General features: G+C 35.8%; 1 protein-coding gene across 5 annotated transcripts in view; it reads left to right on the top strand.

Moving 5' to 3' along the window:
- Positions 1-21,365, top strand: part of CNTNAP4 (contactin associated protein family member 4) — a 369,359-nt gene that overhangs the window by 251,688 nt on the left and 96,306 nt on the right. For all 5 annotated transcript variants that reach the window (XM_074404960.1, XM_074404947.1, XM_074404931.1 and 2 more), the window contains 6 exons: positions 986-1,156; positions 1,896-2,114; positions 15,038-15,277; positions 17,873-18,097; positions 19,475-19,608; positions 20,407-20,494. In XM_074404960.1, coding sequence (XP_074261061.1) covers positions 986-1,156; positions 1,896-2,114; positions 15,038-15,277; positions 17,873-18,097; positions 19,475-19,608; positions 20,407-20,494 — 1,077 coding nt within the window. The remainder of the gene's footprint in view (positions 1-985; positions 1,157-1,895; positions 2,115-15,037; positions 15,278-17,872; positions 18,098-19,474; positions 19,609-20,406; positions 20,495-21,365) is intronic.

The raw sequence follows: 21,365 nt of genomic DNA, 5'->3' as shown, positions 1-21,365 counted from the left end.
ACTTTAAGTTCTGGGGTACATGTGCAGAACATGCAGGTTTGTTACATAGGTATACACGTGCCATGGTGGTTTGCTGCATCTATCCCCATCATCTTCCTTAGGTATTTCTCCTAATGTTAGCCCTCCCCAATCCCCCCATTCCCTGCTATTCCTCCCCTAGTCCCCTACCACCCGGCCCCCTGACAGGCCCTGGTGTGTGATGTTCCCCTCCCAGTGTCCATGTGTTCTCATTGTTCAGTACTCACTTAGGAGTGAGAACATGTGGTATTTGGTTTTCTGTTCTTGTGTGAGTTTACTGAGAATGATGGTTTCCAGCTTCATCCATGTCCCTGCAAAGGACATCCACTTTGCAGGGACATTCTTATTGGCAAAGTAAGAGATAATTTTGAATAAAAAGAGCATTTTCATGAGAATGTCAGCTTGGACAGAGTAAGTTGTATGTTGGTTTATAATTAGACAAGACTATTTAGAATGCATCAGTCTCAGTTTAGACAATCACAAGGCCCATTAAGGAAAACCGTTTATGTAACTCTGTGAAGTATGTGTATTAGAAGTGTTAGAATAAAAAATACTGTAAGCTTCTTGAGGGTTTTTGTTTGAAACAAGTACGTGTTTAAATTTTTAAGTTATAAAAGATTGTCTATTTATCAATATTTGGCAGGTTGTATAATATCAGTTTAGTGAAGGATATAGTACTGAGGCTGAGGATATTTGTCCCATATAAAAGATAACGTTCAGGCCATTTCTGTAATAATCATTCTTACTCTCTATTGGAAAAAAATCTAGGATGTTAATCCCTGTAAAATCTCTTATGCTTATGTCTTGTATACTACATAGTTGATAGAAAAAAGCAGCAGATTTGTATAAATAAGTCAGATTTTTAATAGCAAAAATGCTAAAAATAGAAAATGTAATTGCATTCATTTTATTTTTGAATTTGTTTTCTTTTTGAATTCTTTTTCTTCTCTTTCCCCCCACAAAACAGGATCATTTTGGAATTCAGCTTCCTTTGATACTGAGGCTTCATATCTTCATTTTCCTACTTTTCACGGAGAACTTAGTGCTGATGTGTCTTTCTTTTTTAAGACAACAGCTTCATCTGGGGTATTTTTAGAGAACTTGGGGATTACTGATTTTATACGAATAGAGCTTCGCTGTAAGTCTCCTTTTCCAGAGAAGTGTATGAGATTGTATCATTTAGTAGTAAATCTTTTAACTGATTTTTAAACTACTCATATGTCTACTTTATCATCTGACTCTTTTCATTGTGCCCCTTTGAAAAAAACTCAATGATATTAAATTATCCTTTTTGTAAGAATATAATGTGATATTTAACATGTGATAATTTGGGAAAGTAATTGGTAGTTTCTTATAACAATTTAAAAGCAGTTTTAATTTCAGTTAATTAAAACTAAAAAGTATTTTTTTAGTCAATTAAAAATTACTTAAATCAACCACTCATTTTGATATACTCCTAAGCTGCTATTATCTGAATATCAAATATGTATAGCATGCCTTTGGGATTATATAAACTTTCAATCACTGTAACAATTATTTTTACATACAATGCCAGTTGCTATTAGCTTTCTTGCTTTGGACAAATAGCTTTACTTCTCATCAATAGCCAAACTTAACTCTGAGGAGAAATATCTTAGAATATCATTGATTTTTTTCAAAAATATGAATGTACTTAACTGTCTCATGTCACATCAGAAGACCTAGTTCTGTGCCAGTGTCATGAGTTTCAAACAATAGCATTCCAACCATGCTGTGTTTGTTACCTTTCTATTTAGTGATTGCTATGCTCTGGTGCTATTCCTAAGTACTGTATATTGGAGACTCAGCACTCTACCACATGAACTCACTTGAGCAATCTTTATGTGTCATATTTCCAGCTCCAACAGTAGTGACTTTTTCATTTGATGTGGGGAATGGGCCTTTTGAAATCTCAGTGCAGTCACCCACCCACTTCAACGACAACCAGTGGCACCATGTGAGAGTTGAAAGGAACATGAAGGAGGCATCCATTCAAGTGGATCAGCTCACACCAGAGACACAGCCCGCCCCAGCAGATGGCCACGTCCTCTTACAGCTCAACAGTCAACTCTTTGTGGGTAAGTTCTCTTTTTAAGCAATCATTCAGTTGTAGGATATATGCTCAGAAATGGGCCAAGATATAATAATACCAACTGTAGAAACAAGAATAATAACAAGAAACAGCAATAACAAATCACGATTGATTAAGAAACTGTATTCCATACATGGCCAAATGCTTCATGTTTTCCTCATAACCAACCTGTGGAATGGGTGTTACCCGTATTTTACAGATGAGATAGCTGAGCTTCCGGGGTTGACTTGCCTGCAGAAAGATTCAGATTTGTGCTTAACTAATTCCTATTTGCATGTATGTATTTTTCTTCTTCTTCTTCTTTTTCTTCTTCTTCTTTTTTTTTTTTTTTAGAAACAGAGTCTTGCTCTGTTGCCCAGACTGAAGTAAAATGGTGCTATCTTCGCTCACTCCCCAAGGGTTCTAGCAATTCTTTTAACTCAGCCTCCCAAGTAGCTGGAATTACCGGTGCCCACCACCATGCCCAGCTAATTTTTTTTTTTTTTGTATTTTTAGTAGAGATAGGGTTTTGCCATGTTGACCAGGTTGGTCTTGAACTCCTGACCTCAGGTACTCTACCCGCCTCAGCCTCCCAAAGTGCTAGGATTACAACTCAACCATTCCCTGCCTTACCTGCATGCTTAATATTTCAGGTTATACGATTGGTTTCAGCTTGTTTATTTATTGCATCACTGTTTTACTATCATATCAGGAATGTTTATCTCTGTTCTCAGAATTGATGAGGAAACCTCCTTGTAATTCCAGTTGATGCCAAACAATGGACACTCCCCCACCCCACAAACACCACATGGAAAACAGGCCAGTAGCAAACACACACACACACACACACACACACACACGCACACACACACACACACACACAACCCAGACACACAGTGTGTATAGAATTCCTGGTCTGATAGTTTCACCAGTTCTCTGCTATTTTCCCTCATTTTGTCCATTTTTCTTTATTTCCTAAATCCATTCATGTGGCATTTATAGATTTGATAGTGGAATCCTCCTGGATGTGTTTGTTTTGCTTCGCATCGTTGCTAACTTGTTTGTAGAAATTATAGACCATGAATTATCTCTTACTCGATCACTTCTCATATATTTTAATATAAACATAAAAGCACTGTAAAGCAGAATAAATGATAAAGTGTTAGAAATTGTGCTTCAAGCTTAGATACTGTGTAATCCTACCACTTTTGGAGACCAAGATAGGAAGATTGCTTGGGGCCAGGAGTTTGAGATCAGCCTGGGAAATACAGCAATACCCCATCTCTACAAAAAGTCAAAAGTTAAAAAATTTAGTCAAGCATGGTGGGACACCCTGTAATCCCAGGATTTGAGAAGCTGAGGTGGGAGGATGGTTGAGCCCAGTAATTGGAGGCTGTAGTGAGTTATGATCACGCCACTGAACTCCATTCTGGGTAACAGAGGGAGCCCCTGTCTCAGCAACAACAACATCAACAAATAAATTATTTTTCAAGCATTCTCAAGTGTTACACCTTTCAAGAAAATTGATCAGATCCCCACTACGCCTTTTATTTCTTAACAGTCTGATTTTATTAACCTTCTCTCACTAAAGAGGATGAAGCTTATTTGCAACACATTTGAGGAAGACGTATTTGAGATTACTAATATATTTGTATACTTAACATTTTAATCATTTATTACTTCCTTTACTCCAATATTTATTGCATAGTTTCTATAAGTAAGGCACTGTAACAGACAATCTAATCATGATCTTGTGACCACTTGACTGATGAACTTAAGGGAATGAAGATAATAACATATTAGCAGAAATATATAACTTTTAATAACACGCTAGAAACTCAGGACATTGACAAACCTATTTCTTGAATTACGAAAAAATGAGAGATGGCCGCAACAAAAGGTATGGCAATTTAAAATCTGTCAGTAGCTTGGAAATAGCCTTACTGTTCTTGGAAATTGAGAGGCCGAAATTGTCCTTGAATTTTTCAGTGAAATAGGCTGCAGTTTGCCTGTGGATGACCTTTCACTCTTGGTATGAATTTCAGCTTTATGAGATGGAGTCACTCTGTGTTATGTCGGCCTAAACGTGACTTCAGAAAGTTGTAATGAAGTACTAGTATGACATCAGAAAACTGCTTGAAAACAGACTTTAGTCTTTTAGCATTAATCATGTGATACAATTTTAATAAGGACACAGAAAGGGGAACATCACACACCGAGGCCTGCAGGGTGGGAGGCTAGGGGAGGAATAACAGGGGGTGAGGGGACTGGGGAGGGATAGCATTAGAAGAAATACCTAATGTAGATGACGGGGCGATGGATGCAGCACACCACCACTATGGCACATATATACCAATGTAACAAACCTGCATGATCTGTACATGTACCCCAGAACTTAAAGTATAATAATAATAATAATAATAAATAAGGATCTAAAAGATTTCGTCTTCATGGAGGCAGTTGGTTAGGCCTTTGACGTCACTATATGTGTTGACATGTAAGGATGGGTGTTATTCCAAAGTTTTATGAAAAAGCACTCTTGATTATATTTAGGTCAAAGTCATTGAAAATTAAAAAGGTGAGGCAAAACTAAGATTTTTGAAGAATGGTTACATATGCTATTAATACAAATCTGTTTATACAATTTCCTCCTTTCTGTTCACAGACAACTGTGAGTAAGTTGATATGATTTAGTGTGGAGATACTAAGGGAAGGGCTCATATAAAAGAAAAAAACATTTTGGGTAGAGAAAATCATTGGCTATTAAAATACCACGTGAGGGGCTTGGTTTATCTTCACCTCCACTAGAGTGAACTAGTCAGTTAGGAAAGGGCTTAGACCGCAGGCTATATATATAAAACTATGTGTATTTGTATGTGTGTGTGCGTGTGTCTGTATACTATATATGTGTATATATATATATGTAAATACATATACGTATATATATATATCACCATATATATCACCATATGTATGCATCATGTGATGTATATAATCACCATATGTATGTATCCACACATGTATACATGTGTGTGCAGACACATATACATACATAAATTTTCAGACAGTGATAAATGCCATAAAGTAAAAAGCATAGCCTGAAATCAGACAGTGATTTGTGTTGGGGACTTCTGTTGCAAGTAGGGTGGTCAGTGTAGTCCTCTTGGGAGTCCTCTCTGGAGATGTTAGCAGAGTCCTAATTTGAGTAGAGGCCAGATGAAGCAGAAGAGAGAATGGTGTGAACACCTGAAGGAAGAGAATTCCAGGCCATGGGATCATGCTCAAAGTGGTAGGAATAAGCTTTAGGGATTCAAGGAACAGGGGGAAAACAACGTGGCTGGAGAGAATCAGTGTTAGGGAAATTATGATGGGAAACAAGATTGAGGTATATATTGGACCTTGTAGGGCCATGGTGAAGACTAGGGATTTTACTTTGAGGTATCAGAGGAATGACATAATTTAATTTACATTTTCCGAGCTGTTTCTTACTACTCGGATGGCTATGGATGGAGGAAAAGAAGGGCAGGCAGACTATTCTAGGGGTCCCTCTGAGAGATAAAGGTGCTACAGGCTAACGTAGAGATGTTGAAATTTAGATGCACACAACTTGCTAATAAATTGGTCACTGATGTCAGTGTTTTACTATTTGTGATAAAACGCTTGGGGGTGAAATGCTTCTTTGTAGGTCTCTGGGTTTCTGACATCATTTCCAAGTTTTTATTTTTATTTATTTATTTATAAACGAAACAGCATCTCCCTATGTCATTCAAGTTGGAGTGTGGAGGTGTGCTCACTGCTCACTGCATCATTGATCTCCTGGGCTCAAAGAATCCTCACACTTTAGCCTCGCATGTAGTGTTCACCACACGTACATGCCACCACGCTCAGCTAATTTTTGTATTTTTTATAGAAACAGAGTTTTGCTGTGTTGCCTAGGCTGGTCTCAAACTCCTGGGCTCAAGTGCTCTACTCATCTCAGCCTCCTAAAGTGCTAGGATTACAGGTGTGAGGCACCAGTAAGTTTTAAACACCAGCCTAGTTTTAAATTTCACCTGAAATTAGCTTTTCTTGTTTGCTCCCTTCATCTTGATTCATAGTAGTGATTAAAGCTATTTCCTGGCTACACAATCCAGATTATATAGCACAAGCCATAGCTTTCTAGGCTGCAGAGTCTGTTGCCCTTCACAGGCCACAGAAAATATTTCACTTACATGCTCTCTTTAAATGAGATGTACCTGCTCCATAATCACACTCTCAACAGTAAACTGGGCTTCTTTATTTATAGATTTTGTTCCAGCACATGTCATACGTAGAAGGACCCTTCTCCCATTGCCTCAGATATTAATACCTTGAAATATGTTAGGGTTAAGTCTTGTTCTGTTTTCAAAGCTTGTGACTCCATGGGTGACTGGTAATCTCTACTTCAATCCAATGTAATTGATTTTCTGGTTACAGTTTTAAAGGGTAATTTAATTCCCGTTACTTGCAAGTTCAAGAATTTAATTTTTGGTTCATCCATCCATCTTAAAGATAATTATAGCTAATCAGCATTTTCAGTGTGCATAACAACTATCCTTTCTATTTGGATATGGGGCAAATGAATGAAGTAAATGTGATTCCAAAACGTAAGTACAGTTCTCAGCATGATTTTATTCTTCTAATAAAAATGTTTCAAATACAGAGATAGATGGTAATAATAATAATGTTCAAACAAGTTTAGAGATTAAATGTACAACATGAGGACTATAGTTAATAAAATTGTATGGTATTTGAGATTTTTGTTAAATATAGTAGACTTGTCACAAAAAAGTAACTATGTCAGATTACAGCTATGTTCATTTGCTTTACTGCAGTAATCATTTTACTACCTCTATGTTTCCCATAACATTATGTTGTAAACTTCAATATACACAATAAAATTTGTTTTTAAAAAATGAATAAATTACATGGAAACACTATTTTTATAAATAGGACAAGACTGAAAGACTGTTAGTGTTCCACAGTCTAAGATAGATGATGTTGCTATTCCAGCATTAAGTAGTTTTGTTAAAAATGCACCTTCTTCTTGGTAAACAAATTTAGTAGAATGCTACTGTAGTATATTTCAAATAACAAAGTTATTTTAAAATATAAATATGAAATATAAGAAATTTCAATAATATGTAAATATATTAATTTGAGATACTATGTTTAACACTTTGCAAATAAAATGTGTAGATATTTGGATATATGATAATTTAGATTTAAATTATATTCTCCATCTTACTAACTGGGTTTATGTTGATAATATTTATTAGTATTAATTTTTTTGAGGTTAACTTTTTATAAAATTTGAGATGAGTCTATCTGTCGATCACCCTCCCTGGAGTACAGTGGCACGATCATAGCTTGCTGCACCTTCTGCTTCCCAGGCTCAGGTGATCCTCCTGCCTCAGCCTCCAGAACGTCTGGGACCACAGGCATGTACCACCACACCAGGCTATTTTTTTGTATTTTTCTTGTAGAGACACAGTCTCCTATGTTGCTCAAGCTGGTTGAACTTGTGGGTTCAAGAGATCCTGCCGCCTCAGCCTCCCAAAATGCTGGGATTACAGGTGTGAGCCACCACGCCTTACCTGGAGATTAGCATTGTCTGTAGTCTCTCAGATGTGGCTGTTGCAATGAGGTCATGTGAAGGAATCCAGTCTATTTACTCCATTGCTTCTTCACCATCTCTACTAAAGACTAATCGTAAAGTATGTTCACATCTGAGAGTGAAACTCTGAGGAAAGATTGATGCTTTAATTTCTGAGAAAAATCAGTAAAAATAAATAGAAAGCATTTTTAAAAAATGTGATCCAGTTGGGCAGCAGTTATATATGACAATTGAAATAGGAATAAGGAAATGATAAATGGATTTTCAGAGATCTAGCTAGCATTAGCCTACACCTGAGCAATACAAAACAGAAGGCTTTTAAACAATCCCTGACATTTCAAATATTAGAACAATTAGCTTCAACTAATCTAAACGGTAGGATGTCATGCAAAGTAAAGGAAGAATAAAATAATGCACAAAATCCTTGTATGAATAAGTGATAAGAATTAACATCAGCCTAATGTAATACATTAGACACAATGAAGACCAACACAATGAATATCTTCCTTCCTCCAAATAATTCCAGCCAGCACACCTCATTGCTTTTTATAATAAAATAGATTCACTGGTTTGTAGCCCATCTTTCTCCATTCTTATTCTTAGCTGTGACATTAGGTCTTTACTATCCGTGTGTGTGTGTGTGTGTGTGTGTGTGTGTGTGTGTGTGTGTGTCTGTGATTTATGCCTACCTTAAATAGTTCTATTCAGAACTGCCTCTTTTTGTCCTTAAAAAAATGTTTCAGGACCTAATACTGACACTTGCCCTTGACTAGCTAACACTGAGGACTTAGCATCCAGTCACTGCTGTTATCGTAGACTCACAAACATTCTCCAACTGCAGAAATGATGGAGAGAAAAGAATCAATCATATTTTAAGCTGACATGTGACAGTGGTCATATTCTATTTTGGCTTGTAAACTCAGCATTTTCGTAGAAGCTTCTTAAATTAGCCTTGAATTGATTTTCATTTAACTGGCTCTGCAATTTTTCTTTCCAGTCTCAATTATTTTACTGACAGGTTTTTAAACGGGGCTAACTTTGTTTCAGTGCTTTGTGACTCGAACCTGGAGGAGAAGTTAGGACCCCTGACATAGTCAGAAGTCATTTGCTTTGCACATGAATTGCATTGGATATATAAATATTTATCGACTGTTTAGAGTGAACAGCTTCTAAAAGCCACATGCAAAGGTTATTGTTGAACTCTAAACATATTGAAGCTCTGAAACCATGGTGATCAATCTTAGCTTAGCTCTGTGTGTGTGTGTGTGTATGTGTGTGTGTGTGTGTGTGTGTGTAACATATGTGTGTATTTTTGTGATTTCACCTAGGAGTGAAATTTTAGGTCATAGCATGAGCATAGGCTAAGCACAGAAAATACTGCCGTATCTCTATTCACCATTAGATAGCTTCCTTTATAAAGTGGCTATTCAGATCTGTTGCCCATTTTCTACAAGGTTGTCTTCTTCTTAAAAAAATTCATAAGCATTCTTTATATATTTCAGATGAATCCTTTTTATATAAATTTATTGGAAGATATTTGATCTCTCTGTGAGTTGATTATGCTTTCATATTGTTAATAGTTTCCTTGGATGAACAGAAGTTCTTAATTATAATGTGTTCCAGATTTCTTTAATTTTGTTTTTTAATTTGCTAAAATATAGTTAGCATATAAGAATATCAAGCAGACTTACGTTTGAATTCAGTACAATAAAGGTCACATTTCTCTTTAATGTAATAAAATAATTTATCTTAATTATGACTTTTCCCCTTCTTGAAGTATCTTTTTCATAATGAGCCTAAGAAGCCCTGCTCTACCTTTCTTTTATTCTTCTTTTTTTTTTTTTTTTTTGAGACGGAGTCTTACTGTGTCACCCAGGCTGGAGTGCGATGGCATGATCTCAGCTTACTGTAACTTCTGCCTCCCGGGTTCAAGCAATTCATCCTGCTTCAGCCTCCAGAGTAGCTGGGATTACAGGCGCCTGCCACCCACGCCTGGTTAATATTTGTAGTTTTTAGTAGAGACGGGGTTTCACCACCTGGGCCAGGCTGTTCTTGAAATCCTGACCTCAGATGATCAGCCCACTTTAGCCTCCCAAAGTGCTGGGATTACAGGTGTGAGCCACTGGGACCAGCCCAGTGTACCTTTCTGTGTCCAGTAGATAAATCTTAGTGATATTTGACTGAAGTCAGAATTCAGATGTGATATTTGGGGACAAGAAAATGTGATTATTCATCAGTAAAAAACAGTTTATTTCTTTGAAACAGGCTTTAGCCTGCTCAAACTAGAGAGCTGCTCTAGCTTCAACATGTGAGAAGTCTAAATAGATTGATTCTTTCTGCTGCTACTGCTACTGGGGCACATTTTTACCACTGACTTTGGTTCAGGGAAAAGTGACTGAATTTTCTGCCCATGACACTGTTACTTACCAGAGCTGGCTCTTTGAACCATAATAGTTATTTGAACAAGAGCAAGAATAGTCCTCTTCTTCCCCTCCTTTCCAGGACTTTGCTTAATGACATGACAAACTTACAGCTAGACTTCCAGATTCCCTGCCTTCTATGTTAACCAACATCCCTGTTTCTGCAAGGAGAGGTCTTCCTCCAGTATGCAGACAGTGCTCAAAGTCCAGTGCTTGACATACAGAAGACAGCTTTTCCCCTTCAATCCCCTGACTTGGCCCTGGGCCCAGCCAGCATGCCCTATCACTTTCCTGCCCCAAATTAATTGGTGACTGGGGCTTTGCCTTTTTTCTTTTACCGGAGTGCAAAGGTCAGAGAGTGTCCTTGTACTCTGCCAGGCAGATTTCTATAGCTTTGAATTTTGAAGAGAAGCTTGAGGATCTTGATTTTTTTATTTCTGTAAAGCCCCTGGGTGAGTTATGCAGTTGTTCCTGATTAATTCTCAATAATATTCAAGCACAGCACTTGAATAATTTGCCATTAAAAATGTAAAGTGTAATCTCAAAGGTCTTCCTGCGACAAAAGTAGTGGAAAATTGACATAAGAAAGATCTAGCTCCTACTCCATGACAATAACATCTGTCACTTATAGTAATTTCCTGATAATAATGAACATGAGGAAAGGGTTGGTGCTGGGTCTCTGCTCAGCAACCGACAAATAATTTAGATGCAAGACCTCAGTAGCATTACGTAAGTGGACAGGTTCAGTTATTCTCAGTAAACATGGAAAGGTTAGGCATTTGTTTCACAAGATACTTAGTGTTTGTGAAGTCCTGAAATTCATTATATCTGATATAGCATGGCAGGTAAATGGATAGAAAATTAATTGGAGGACAGTTCCAAACGTAATAGCTCAGTGGAAACATCCAGAATCAATTAACCAAAGTGAAACTCATTTTCATTGGACACACTCTAACCCTGAAAAGGCACTGGAATGTTCAATTAAGCTTTCAAGCCCAATCCTATTCACATTAGCCATGTTTTTCAGAATAGTTACATCTGAAAATAAAGTTATTAACTTGAAACCTAACGGTAAAGGCAAAATTCTAAATACATGTATGACATAGTGGTCTGCGTCTGATTAGACATTATGTTTTCTGGTCACTTAAAATGAAGCTTAAAACTATTTGGTTAGGCAAATAACTCTCTGAAAGTACAGAATTAAGATGTCCTGTTTATAAAGTTGCATGTTGATTTTCTTCTCACTCTTACACATATTATTTAAGTATGTGTCTCTCACACATATATATATATATATATATATATATATTTTTTTTTTTCCTCCTGCTATTCATCCTACCCTCTGACTTTCTTCTTTACTGTGTATCTATTTTTGTTATCTTGTAGTAATCTTGTGTTTCCCCATCTAAACTTATTACTAGAGCTTTTTGACAGCAAGATTGATTTCATATAGTTTCATACTTTCAGTGCCCAGAAAGAGCTGCTAAATAAAGCTTGGCGAGCTGAGGTGTTATTCAATCCAAAGATGATCTGAGGCAGACAGGAAAATGGAAGAGTCTTCTTCTTTTACCACATAGTGGTGTGAAGTGAAAAGAAGCTTCCTTGGAATGAAAGGCTATTTGTGGGTCCAAATCCTACCCCTGCCTTTAACTAAATGTGTTTATTCTAATATTTCCTTGGATGGACCCATGGACCAGTCTTCGAAATTCTTTATGCCTCTAGTTTCCCATCATCCAAAACAAACTAAACAAACACAAAAAATCCAGTTAGAACAGTTGAAAATAGACTTTAGTCAGTCATTGGACCCCGAGTTATTGAGTTATGTTGCTACTGGCAGAATGAGATAAGCCCCTGAGTTAGGGAGTCTGTGTATGTTTCAGAGCAGTAAATATATAACAATGTAATCTAATGTTACTGTTTACTATGAACTGTATGCCGTGATTTAATGTGGGATAATACAAAGTAAATTAAATGCACCAGAAATACATCTTTAATTCAGAGTTCACAGCATGTGGCCCCCTGCAAAAAGTTCTTGTTCCGAAGTGAAAACCAAAATGTTAGCTGCCTTACCCAGGGAAGAAATATCCAAGAAGGATCCCAAAAGAATCTTGGTCAGAGAGTTTTGGCCCTGGGAGCTCATTGAGTTGAGTCAACAGAGTGGAAGAATAGGGAGGTGTGAAGATAAAGGAGTAGCAACTCTGGTGTGGAAAAAAAAAGAAAAATCTTGGGCGTAAGGCAGAAAAGCGACTTCGAGAATGGCAGGGTCCTCAAAAAACTACAAATAGAAGTACCATATGCTCCAACAATCTCACTAATGGGCATTTATCCGAAGAAAAGAAAATCAGTTGGAAAGACACTGTACCTTTAGGTTTATTGCAACGTTGTTGACAATAGCCAAGATGTAGACTCAACCCAGGTGTCCAGTAACAAATGAATGGGTAACAAGTGCTATGTGTAATAGAATACAATTCAGCCATAAAAAAGAATGAAATCCTGTCACTTGCAGCAACATGGATAGAACGGAAGGACATATGCTAGGTGAAATAAACCAGGAACAGAAAGTTAAGCACAGCCTTATCTCACTCATATAAGGAAGCTTAGGAAAGGATGATCTCATAAAAGTAAAAAGTAGAACAGAGGCTACTGGAAGATGGGGAGGGTAGAGGGAAGGGACACGGAGAGAGATTTGCCAAAGGATACACAATTACAGCCAGATAGAAGGAAAAGGTTATAGTGTTCTGTGCCACTGTAGGGAGACTATAGTTTACAATACTGTGTAGTTTCAAATAGCTAGGAAGATATTGAATGTTCCCAACACTAAAAAATGATAAATATTTGAGATGATGGAGATGCTAATTACTCTGATCTGATCACTACACATTATATGTGTCACAACATCACTAGGTATGCCATAAATATGAATAATTATTGTGTGTCTAATAAACAATTTTTAAAACCGAGCTACAAAAAAGAATGAACAATTCAATTGGGCACCCATGTTATAAAAACTAAAAAAAAAAAAAAAAAAGGTGGAAGATTGAGTAAATGTAAACATAAGAAAAATTAAACAAAAATATTTTCAGGCATTCTCAAACTCTGTGATGAAATTAAATCCATCCCTACCATGATTACTTATGACAATGGCAATAAGTTGACACTGTCTAGATTTATAAACAGATTTATACTTAGGGAGAATGGCAACACCCTTAAGACCTTGGCATCCTTCATTGAGGAGAAACAAATCATGTAAACTGAAACAATTTGAATGGATATTTAAATACAACATTTTGGATATAGTTATATCTATGAATCTGAATTCTGAATAGTGTTAATGCCCCAAAGTCCAGAATTTTCAGGAATTCTTGGAGGTTCCTTTTCATCATTTTTCATTATTTGCAAATAAATAATTAGTTTATTAAATTTGGGTGTTAGTCTCAGAGACCCAAGCATCTCTGTGGGGCAGAAGGGGTCCCCTCTTTACCCTTGAAGCACTATGCCCACATTTCCCACTTTCAGGTATAATGTGGCTTAACAAATGAGTGAATGAATGGATTTCATAGCTATAACACAGAAATTATCTATCTAGCACTGTTCTTTGTGTTGGAGATACAGTACCAATTGCAGTAGCCCTTGTTGAATGAAGGCTAGGTTAAGGAACTGCCTAAGTGATTTGGAAGAGAACGAAGTGAACATGTTTTAGAAAAAGAGAATTTATATGTAAAGAGTGTACAAGGTCTTGGTGGTGAGACAGCATCATTTATCCAAAGTTGGAACTTCTTTTTAAAGGTGTCATAACCATCTGATGCCTCTCATTAGCGTTACCAGGTTATTTAGATTAGAGTACTATTTTACCACTTCAAGTTCTGAGCATTCACTTAGGTTATTCCTGGACACAAATTTATGTATGAGTCCACCCAGGGCTTACAATCCTGTCAGGATAGTGCTTATGGAATGATGTTCTAGTGATCATCTGAATTAGAATCTCCTGCAAGCCTTGTTAACTCTTAAGATTCACAACCCTATTTTTGAACCACAGACCAGTATTTCTTGGGGCAAGCTACTGAGTCCATTTATTAGAAGCTCTCCATGTGATTATGTATTATCCCTATTTCTTAAAGTTAGAGAACCTTTATCTTAGAATAATGGGGTCTGATTCCAACCAAACATTGTAGACCTCATTAAGGGTGACTTGATAAGTACATATGATTATATATTCAATAAATGTTACATCACTTCTCTCTGTATTGATTCCCTTTTGCAATTTTGTTAAAAATCTTTCCAAGCATAAAACAATGAACACTAGACTAACCTTTAGAAAAACAATCACTGGGAAATAGGTCAGATAAAAACAAATAATCTGACTTTCAATTACCATCTTTTCAATGAATGGATAACAACCAAAGGACCATGTCAATGCACCATCAGAAGATCTCAAGCTTCCTTCATAATTCTTAGAAAAATAAAACAGTACCAGAATCAAGGTTGAGTTTAAATATGAAGGATGAACCATATTTACCCAGCAATATGTACTTATTAAATTTCCCAGATAGTAGTTTCTACATTAAAATAGCAACACATGTCACTGTTACTTTGAATAAGAGTATAGTATGAGCTTTATTTTATTCCTCAATTTAAAGATCAGAAAATATTTTTTAGAAAAAAATACGTAACATATTCAAGTTAAATGAATTAAGGTTTTATCTTTCTTGGAGTCTGTATTTGGAGCCATGAATTGTGTTTCCATAATTATATTTGCTCATCCTTTTTTTTTTTTTTTTTTTTTCTGTTCTCTGTAAGGCCTCAGTTTTGTTTGGTCTTTAAATCCTGAATAAAACACCTAGGAACATGTTTCCATTTGCAGTATTTCCCTTTTAGGTGGAACGGCCACCAGACAGAGAGGCTTTCTGGGCTGCATTCGGTCTCTGCAGTTGAACGGGATGACCTTGGATTTGGAAGAAAGAGCCCAGGTGACTCCAGAAGTGCAGCCAGGTTGTAGGGGACATTGCAGCAGCTATGGGAAGTTATGCCGCAATGGAGGAAAGTGCAGAGAAAGGCCCATTGGGTTCTTTTGTGACTGCACTTTCTCTGCATACACAGGGCCATTCTGCTCAAACGGTAAGTGTGGCATGGAGACTGTAGCAGAAAAGTGTATTCAATGTGACTTGAGTGTCTGTCAGTTCTGTCCTTTGCAGCTATTTAAAAAAAAAAATTCCGTTTCTGAATTTGTTTGGCAAAGTGTCTATTGAATATAAAGAATAGGTAAAAGATCCTGGTGTTGAGACAGTATCGCATATTCAAAGATGAAGCCCATCATATTTCATTACTTAAATATTTGACTCATTTCTGAAAAACTAGTGTTTGTTAATGATAAATCCATTGTCACCTTATGTATTTTAAAGTGTTCAATCTGCTTTTTTCCCACCTAATGTTTATGTTCTTAAATTATTTGGTTATTAACAACCTGCCCTGCCGGGCGCAGTGGCTCAAGCCTGTAATTCTAGCACTTTGGGAGGCCCAGGAGGGTGGATCACGAGGTCAAGAGATCGAGACCATCCTGGTCAACATGGTGAAACCCCGTCCCTACTTAAAATACAAAAAATTAGCTGGGCATGGTGGTGCGGGCCTGTAATCCCAGCTACTCAGGAGGCTGAGGCAGGAGAATTGCCTGAACCCAAGAGGTGGAGGTTGCGGTGAGCCGAGATCGCGCCATTGCACTCCAGCCTGGGTAACAAGAGCGAAACTCCGTCTCAAAAAAAAAAAAAAAAAAAGCCAAAACCTGCCCCTTGGGGCAGTTCATTATTTTAAAATTATTTAAAAGCATTACTTTTTTTTTTTTTTTTTTTGAGACAGAGTCTTACTCTGTCATTGTCACCCAGGTTTTAGTGCAGTGGCATGATGTTGGACCACTGCAGCCTCCACTTCCCAGGTTCAAGCGATTCTCCTGCCTCAGCCTCCCAAGTAGCTGGGATTACAGGAGCCCACCACTACACCTGGCTAATTTTTGTATTTTTTGTAGAGATAGGGTTTCACCATGTTGCCCAGGCTGGTCTCAAATTCCTGATGAAAGACTGTAAATGTAACTGTACCTGGCCCTGTTACTATTATTTTTGTTGAAGATATTCAACAAAGCAAGGATATTTAAGATGCATTATTTTAATTTTTATTTGTTTGAGTTTTTAGACAAATATTTTTTCCAGAAACGTAAACAATGTACTATTAAATATTGATACATTTACATAAATAGACACATTTATACATTAATCATACATTTTGTTGTATGATATGTTGAATATCTGCTGGTAAAATAAAATACGGTACTTTTCAGCTTCTCATTCTCTGATACACATCGTGCAAGAAGGAAAGAACAATTGTAGGATTAAGTGTTCTAGAAAGACTTTTATGAATATATAAACATTTATTATTCTTTCATAGTTCCTCATAGAAAACTGACATCAATTTTACTTCACTTACTTTATTTAAAGTGTCTCTTGGCTATTTAACCTTTTCTTGAAGTAGGCTAACAAAACTTGGCTCCAAATTAAAACAACTCCTGACTTACAAAGAAGCATGGGAATGAGTTAATAAAAAGTTGGCCAAATGCACTTTTCAAGACATCTGCTTTTCTCAGGAATAATCTATAATTTACAAATGAACTTGTGATCATAATCATATACTGCTGGTACCATGCTAGGACACTTTTCATCTTTAAAGTGATAATTAAGACCACTTATTTAAAATAACCTGTCTTCATTTTCTGGATGTAAATAATTTCCAGTTCATCTTGCTAAGTGCAACCAGAAATGTTATTCCTTATGAACATATTATATTGAATATAAAATATGCATTATAGATAATAAAATAATGAAACCAACAGATAACCCCTAAAATGTCAAGGGAGTCATTACTGTATGATCCAGTAAGCATCGTCTACAGCTTGTATGTAGTAACCAGCCCTTTTTTTAGTAATGGAGAGAAGCAGATTGAAGAATTTAAAACAAGTTATTTCTCCTACCATCCTCTTCATTTTCAAACATATATTTGGTGTCTGTGTGAGAGAGAGAGAAAGGAGAGAGACAGAATTTGGGATATTAATCTCATACAAGGAAAATGCTACACTTTTGTAAAATGATTTAAAAGAGGTTGGTTAGTTCTGTTTGTTGATCCTACTTTTTCCTCTCATGTTAATACCAGACTTAGCTTTCTTTTTATAGTGTATAATAACTATGAGAAAATGTTTAGACATAGGGGAAAATTTCTGCCTGTCGGTCCTGGGAAAGAAGAGAGTCTCTCAAACGTCCTTCCTTCGTATTTTGTAGCTAGGATACCCCAGTCTTGTAAGATACACTTCATTTAAGACTAGTGTGTACTATCTACAAAATAATAGATGGGAGTTGAATTTTAAATTAAAAAGTAGATGATCAAGGAGATAGAAGACAAGCCTGGTTTGTGTTTGAACTCAGAGAAGATAGTGTTTAACTTTCAACTGTACAATTATACTACTGCATTAATCATATGTCATTTTAACAGAAAGCCATTTCAAAGATCATTATGAAAGGTCTATTAATTTACTTTATTATTCAATTCTAGTTTGGGGTTGTTTCTTCTTTCTATGCAATTTATTATTTAAAGCAACTAAAATATCAATTATTTTAACCAAAACAGGATCCTTGTAGTTAAACATTTTAACCAAAAATATACATGTTATTTCAGAGATTTCTGCATATTTTGGATCTGGCTCATCCGTGATATACAATTTTCAAGAAAATTATCTTTTAAGTAAAAACTCCAGCTCCCATGCTGCTTCATTTCATGGTGATACGAAGCTGAGCCGAGAAATGATCAAATTTAGTTTCCGAACGACACGAACACCAAGCTTGCTGCTTTTTGTGAGCTCCTTTTACAAAGAATACCTTTCCATTATCATTGCCAAAAATGGTGAGTTCTTTTTAGATGAGAGAAAATTACGTTAGAACACTAGCTCTGTAATATGGATCTTTCTTGTGTTCTTGCTTCTCAAGCTACAAACAGAAAAACAGAGTGTGCCTGTTTCTGTATTTACATTTTGAGTAGTATCCTATAAGTCTAATCTAAAAGGATTATTTAAAATGATTAAGATGCCTTTATCTCTTTGTAATTTTGATACTTTTACATATGCAGTGTATTTTTATTTATATAAAATGCTCATTATATTTTATTACTGTTAGTTCCTTGATTATTCCCTATGAATATCAATATTTGTTTTGTAGTTCATTTTGAAGTTAGGTGTCTTGTTGCATGTAAGTATTTCCTGCAAATCAAAGCAAAGAAACATTGAGGGAATGTTAATAAACCAGCATAATGGATACGAAGATGTCCACAAGATGATCTTTCTGTTGTACTTTTAGTCAAAAAATTGTCGTGGTAAAAAAAAATAGTATATCCATGCAGTGTTAAGGACATGTTTATTAGGAAATGTGTTTCCTACAGAAAACCATTGACTGCTGTTTTTCTGTTTTCTGTATATGGATTAAAAGTAAAACTTTTGGAAATAAATTCTCTGGATAAGGAAAGTAAACATATAAACATGACTGTATCATTTCAAGTAATTCAAGTATATCCCAAGGGCACTGAACACCAAAGTAAAAATAACATTATTCCTTAAGTGTATTTATCCTTCCTGTGCATTTTGAGCTTAACTTTTATTATATGTTAGGGCATTTTCTTTGTTAAATGGAAATATATCCTGTGAAATAAATTAATTGACATCTCCAGGCAATTACATGAGTAGTACTAATTCTGATGGTAAATTTGGCTTAAAAGCATTCATCTGACCATTATTTCATTTTAAAGAGTATGACCATGACCTCTTGGGTGTATTTCTTATCTTTAGTAAAATTGCATTTTGCCTTTAATAATTTCATTAATTGTTATATTTCTGGAGTGTGAGATATATTTTCTAAAGATTATAAAAACAGAATATTATTGCAATATTAAACAATCGTTTGGTATTTCAGGAACACTTCATATTATTTTTTAAGTAAGAGGCCAGTGCGGAGATTTGCATATGCTTAATCTGAGTTGATTTTTAGAGAAGTAAATTAAAGATTTGCAGGAAAGATAGTGCTTATGAGCAACATACTTGGTTGTGATTTTGAAAATACAGTACTGCAATTTCACTTGGAAACAGACTCCTAAGGATTATGATAAGAAGGTATCTTCCAATTTTTCCCTCAAAATGACTAACTAACAATGAAAATGTGACTCTGATTTTTAAGTAAGCCATTCTCACAGTACTATTTTTACTAAAAATCTTACTATTTTCCCCCACTTTAGGAAGTTTACAGATCAGATACAAGCTAAATAGATCTCAAGAGCCTGATGTTGTTAACTTTGATTTTAAAAACATGGCTGATGGACAACTTCACCATATAATGATTAACAGAGAAGAAGGAGTGGTCTTTATAGAGGTAAATTCAGCAGAAGCAATCATTGTAATGACTCTCTAGCATGAAGGATCTCAAGCAGAAATTTGATGAGCACAAGAAGCAGAGACACTTTGAGTGGTCTTCTTCTGTAGATAATAGACCATCAAATGTAGTCAGAATCTTTTTAAGCAATACAATTTTGTTCATTATATTATTAATGCTAGATAGTTACAATGTCAATCTTTTCTAACTTGTCTCTGCAAAGAAAGAAAATGATGTCATAGTGTACTACTTCTAGGACCATTGCTACGCTGATGAAACCAGTTTACTTTAGATAAATGCAGTAATAAATTCTATCAGAAAATAATGATTGTAATGTCAGAATCATTTTCGTTAATGATGTGAGTCACAGCAAAGAAAGTGGAATTACTAATGGAGCCAGTTTTTGAAGAAAAGCACTAATAATTTTTTGGTATCCTACACAGGATAGCTTAGCTGCCTACCTCAAATAAAAATACCAAGTAAAAGTCTTAAGGTGAAAAATAACCTTTTGTATAATTTTGTTAGCTTCATCGATTTTGGATTTCTTATATAGTGGAGAAAAATAAAACGATATAAGGGGATAGAAGGTGGGGTGCACTGGTATCTGAGGGTAGTATAGAAATAACATAGAAAAACCTAAATAATTACATTTTTAAAGTTTGTGTTTTTTTTCTCAATGTGTGGGGCCATGCTAACAACTGCCTAATATATCTTTCTCTCTTGTCCTCCTTTGCTTCCTGTCTCCTCAACAAAATGCCATCCATTTGAATGTTTTTATCTCGTGTAATAATTTTGTAGATTGACGATAATACAAGGAGAGAAGTTCACCTGGCATCAGGCACAGAATTCAGTACAGTCAAATCTCTGGTCCTGGGCAGGATTTTAGGTAAGTAAAAGAAACAACCTTTCCCCTAAAAATGGATCAGAAAAGTCTTATTACACACACACACACACACACACACACACACACACACACGGACTTCATCATGCCAGAGGAAATCGCTTGCCTATTTTGATGATGAAGTGAGTGATAATCAAGGTAGAGATATATACAGCCATGAATAGGGTCTTCCCACAGGAGGAAGAAGCATCTTCCTTTGATGGTGACATCACCTGGTCTCTTTCCTGCCTCAATACAGCATGATGAAATATGATACTATTCTCACATTTCAAAAATATTAAATAATAAAAAATAGTAAAGTATATATTGATCAGGTGCCAAATAGACAAACTTGCCTCTGATGACAAAACTAAGATTAGGTCTGAAAAATGGAAGAAGAATGCGATTGCGTTTCTTCTCGTTAGTTAATATGCTTCAGGTTATGATTTGGATTCTATTTACCTTGCTGTGGTGTTGCCCTTGGCAGTCACATTTGCTCAGATGCAATCTAAATGCCTTATAATTCTTATTTCTTTCTATCAGTTACCTTTAATTACAGCACTGGAGTAGAAGTGTAATGTTGCCATTTTAAGATCAGAATACTTCTACATTTTTACACTTGCCAACAAGGACTAAATTGAAAAGTAAATTTTAATAGATATTTTCTTTTCAGTTATACGTAAATCATTAAGAGTATTGCAGTTTCATCTTATTTGTGGGGAGAGGACTTCTTGTAGCCTAATTTTTATTCCTAATCTGGTATTTGACGCTAGTCTGAAATATTTTGTCCAAGATTGTAAATGGAATTTTGTTTTTTGACCTTTGCAGTTATTTGTACATCAATGAATCATTCCTTATGTTCCCTGTACCTAATCTC

This window comes from Saimiri boliviensis, chromosome 1 (genome assembly GCF_048565385.1).
Source record: "Saimiri boliviensis isolate mSaiBol1 chromosome 1, mSaiBol1.pri, whole genome shotgun sequence".
Classification (NCBI taxonomy): domain Eukaryota; kingdom Metazoa; phylum Chordata; class Mammalia; order Primates; family Cebidae; genus Saimiri; species Saimiri boliviensis.
This window is presented reverse-complemented; position numbering and strand designations above follow the sequence as displayed.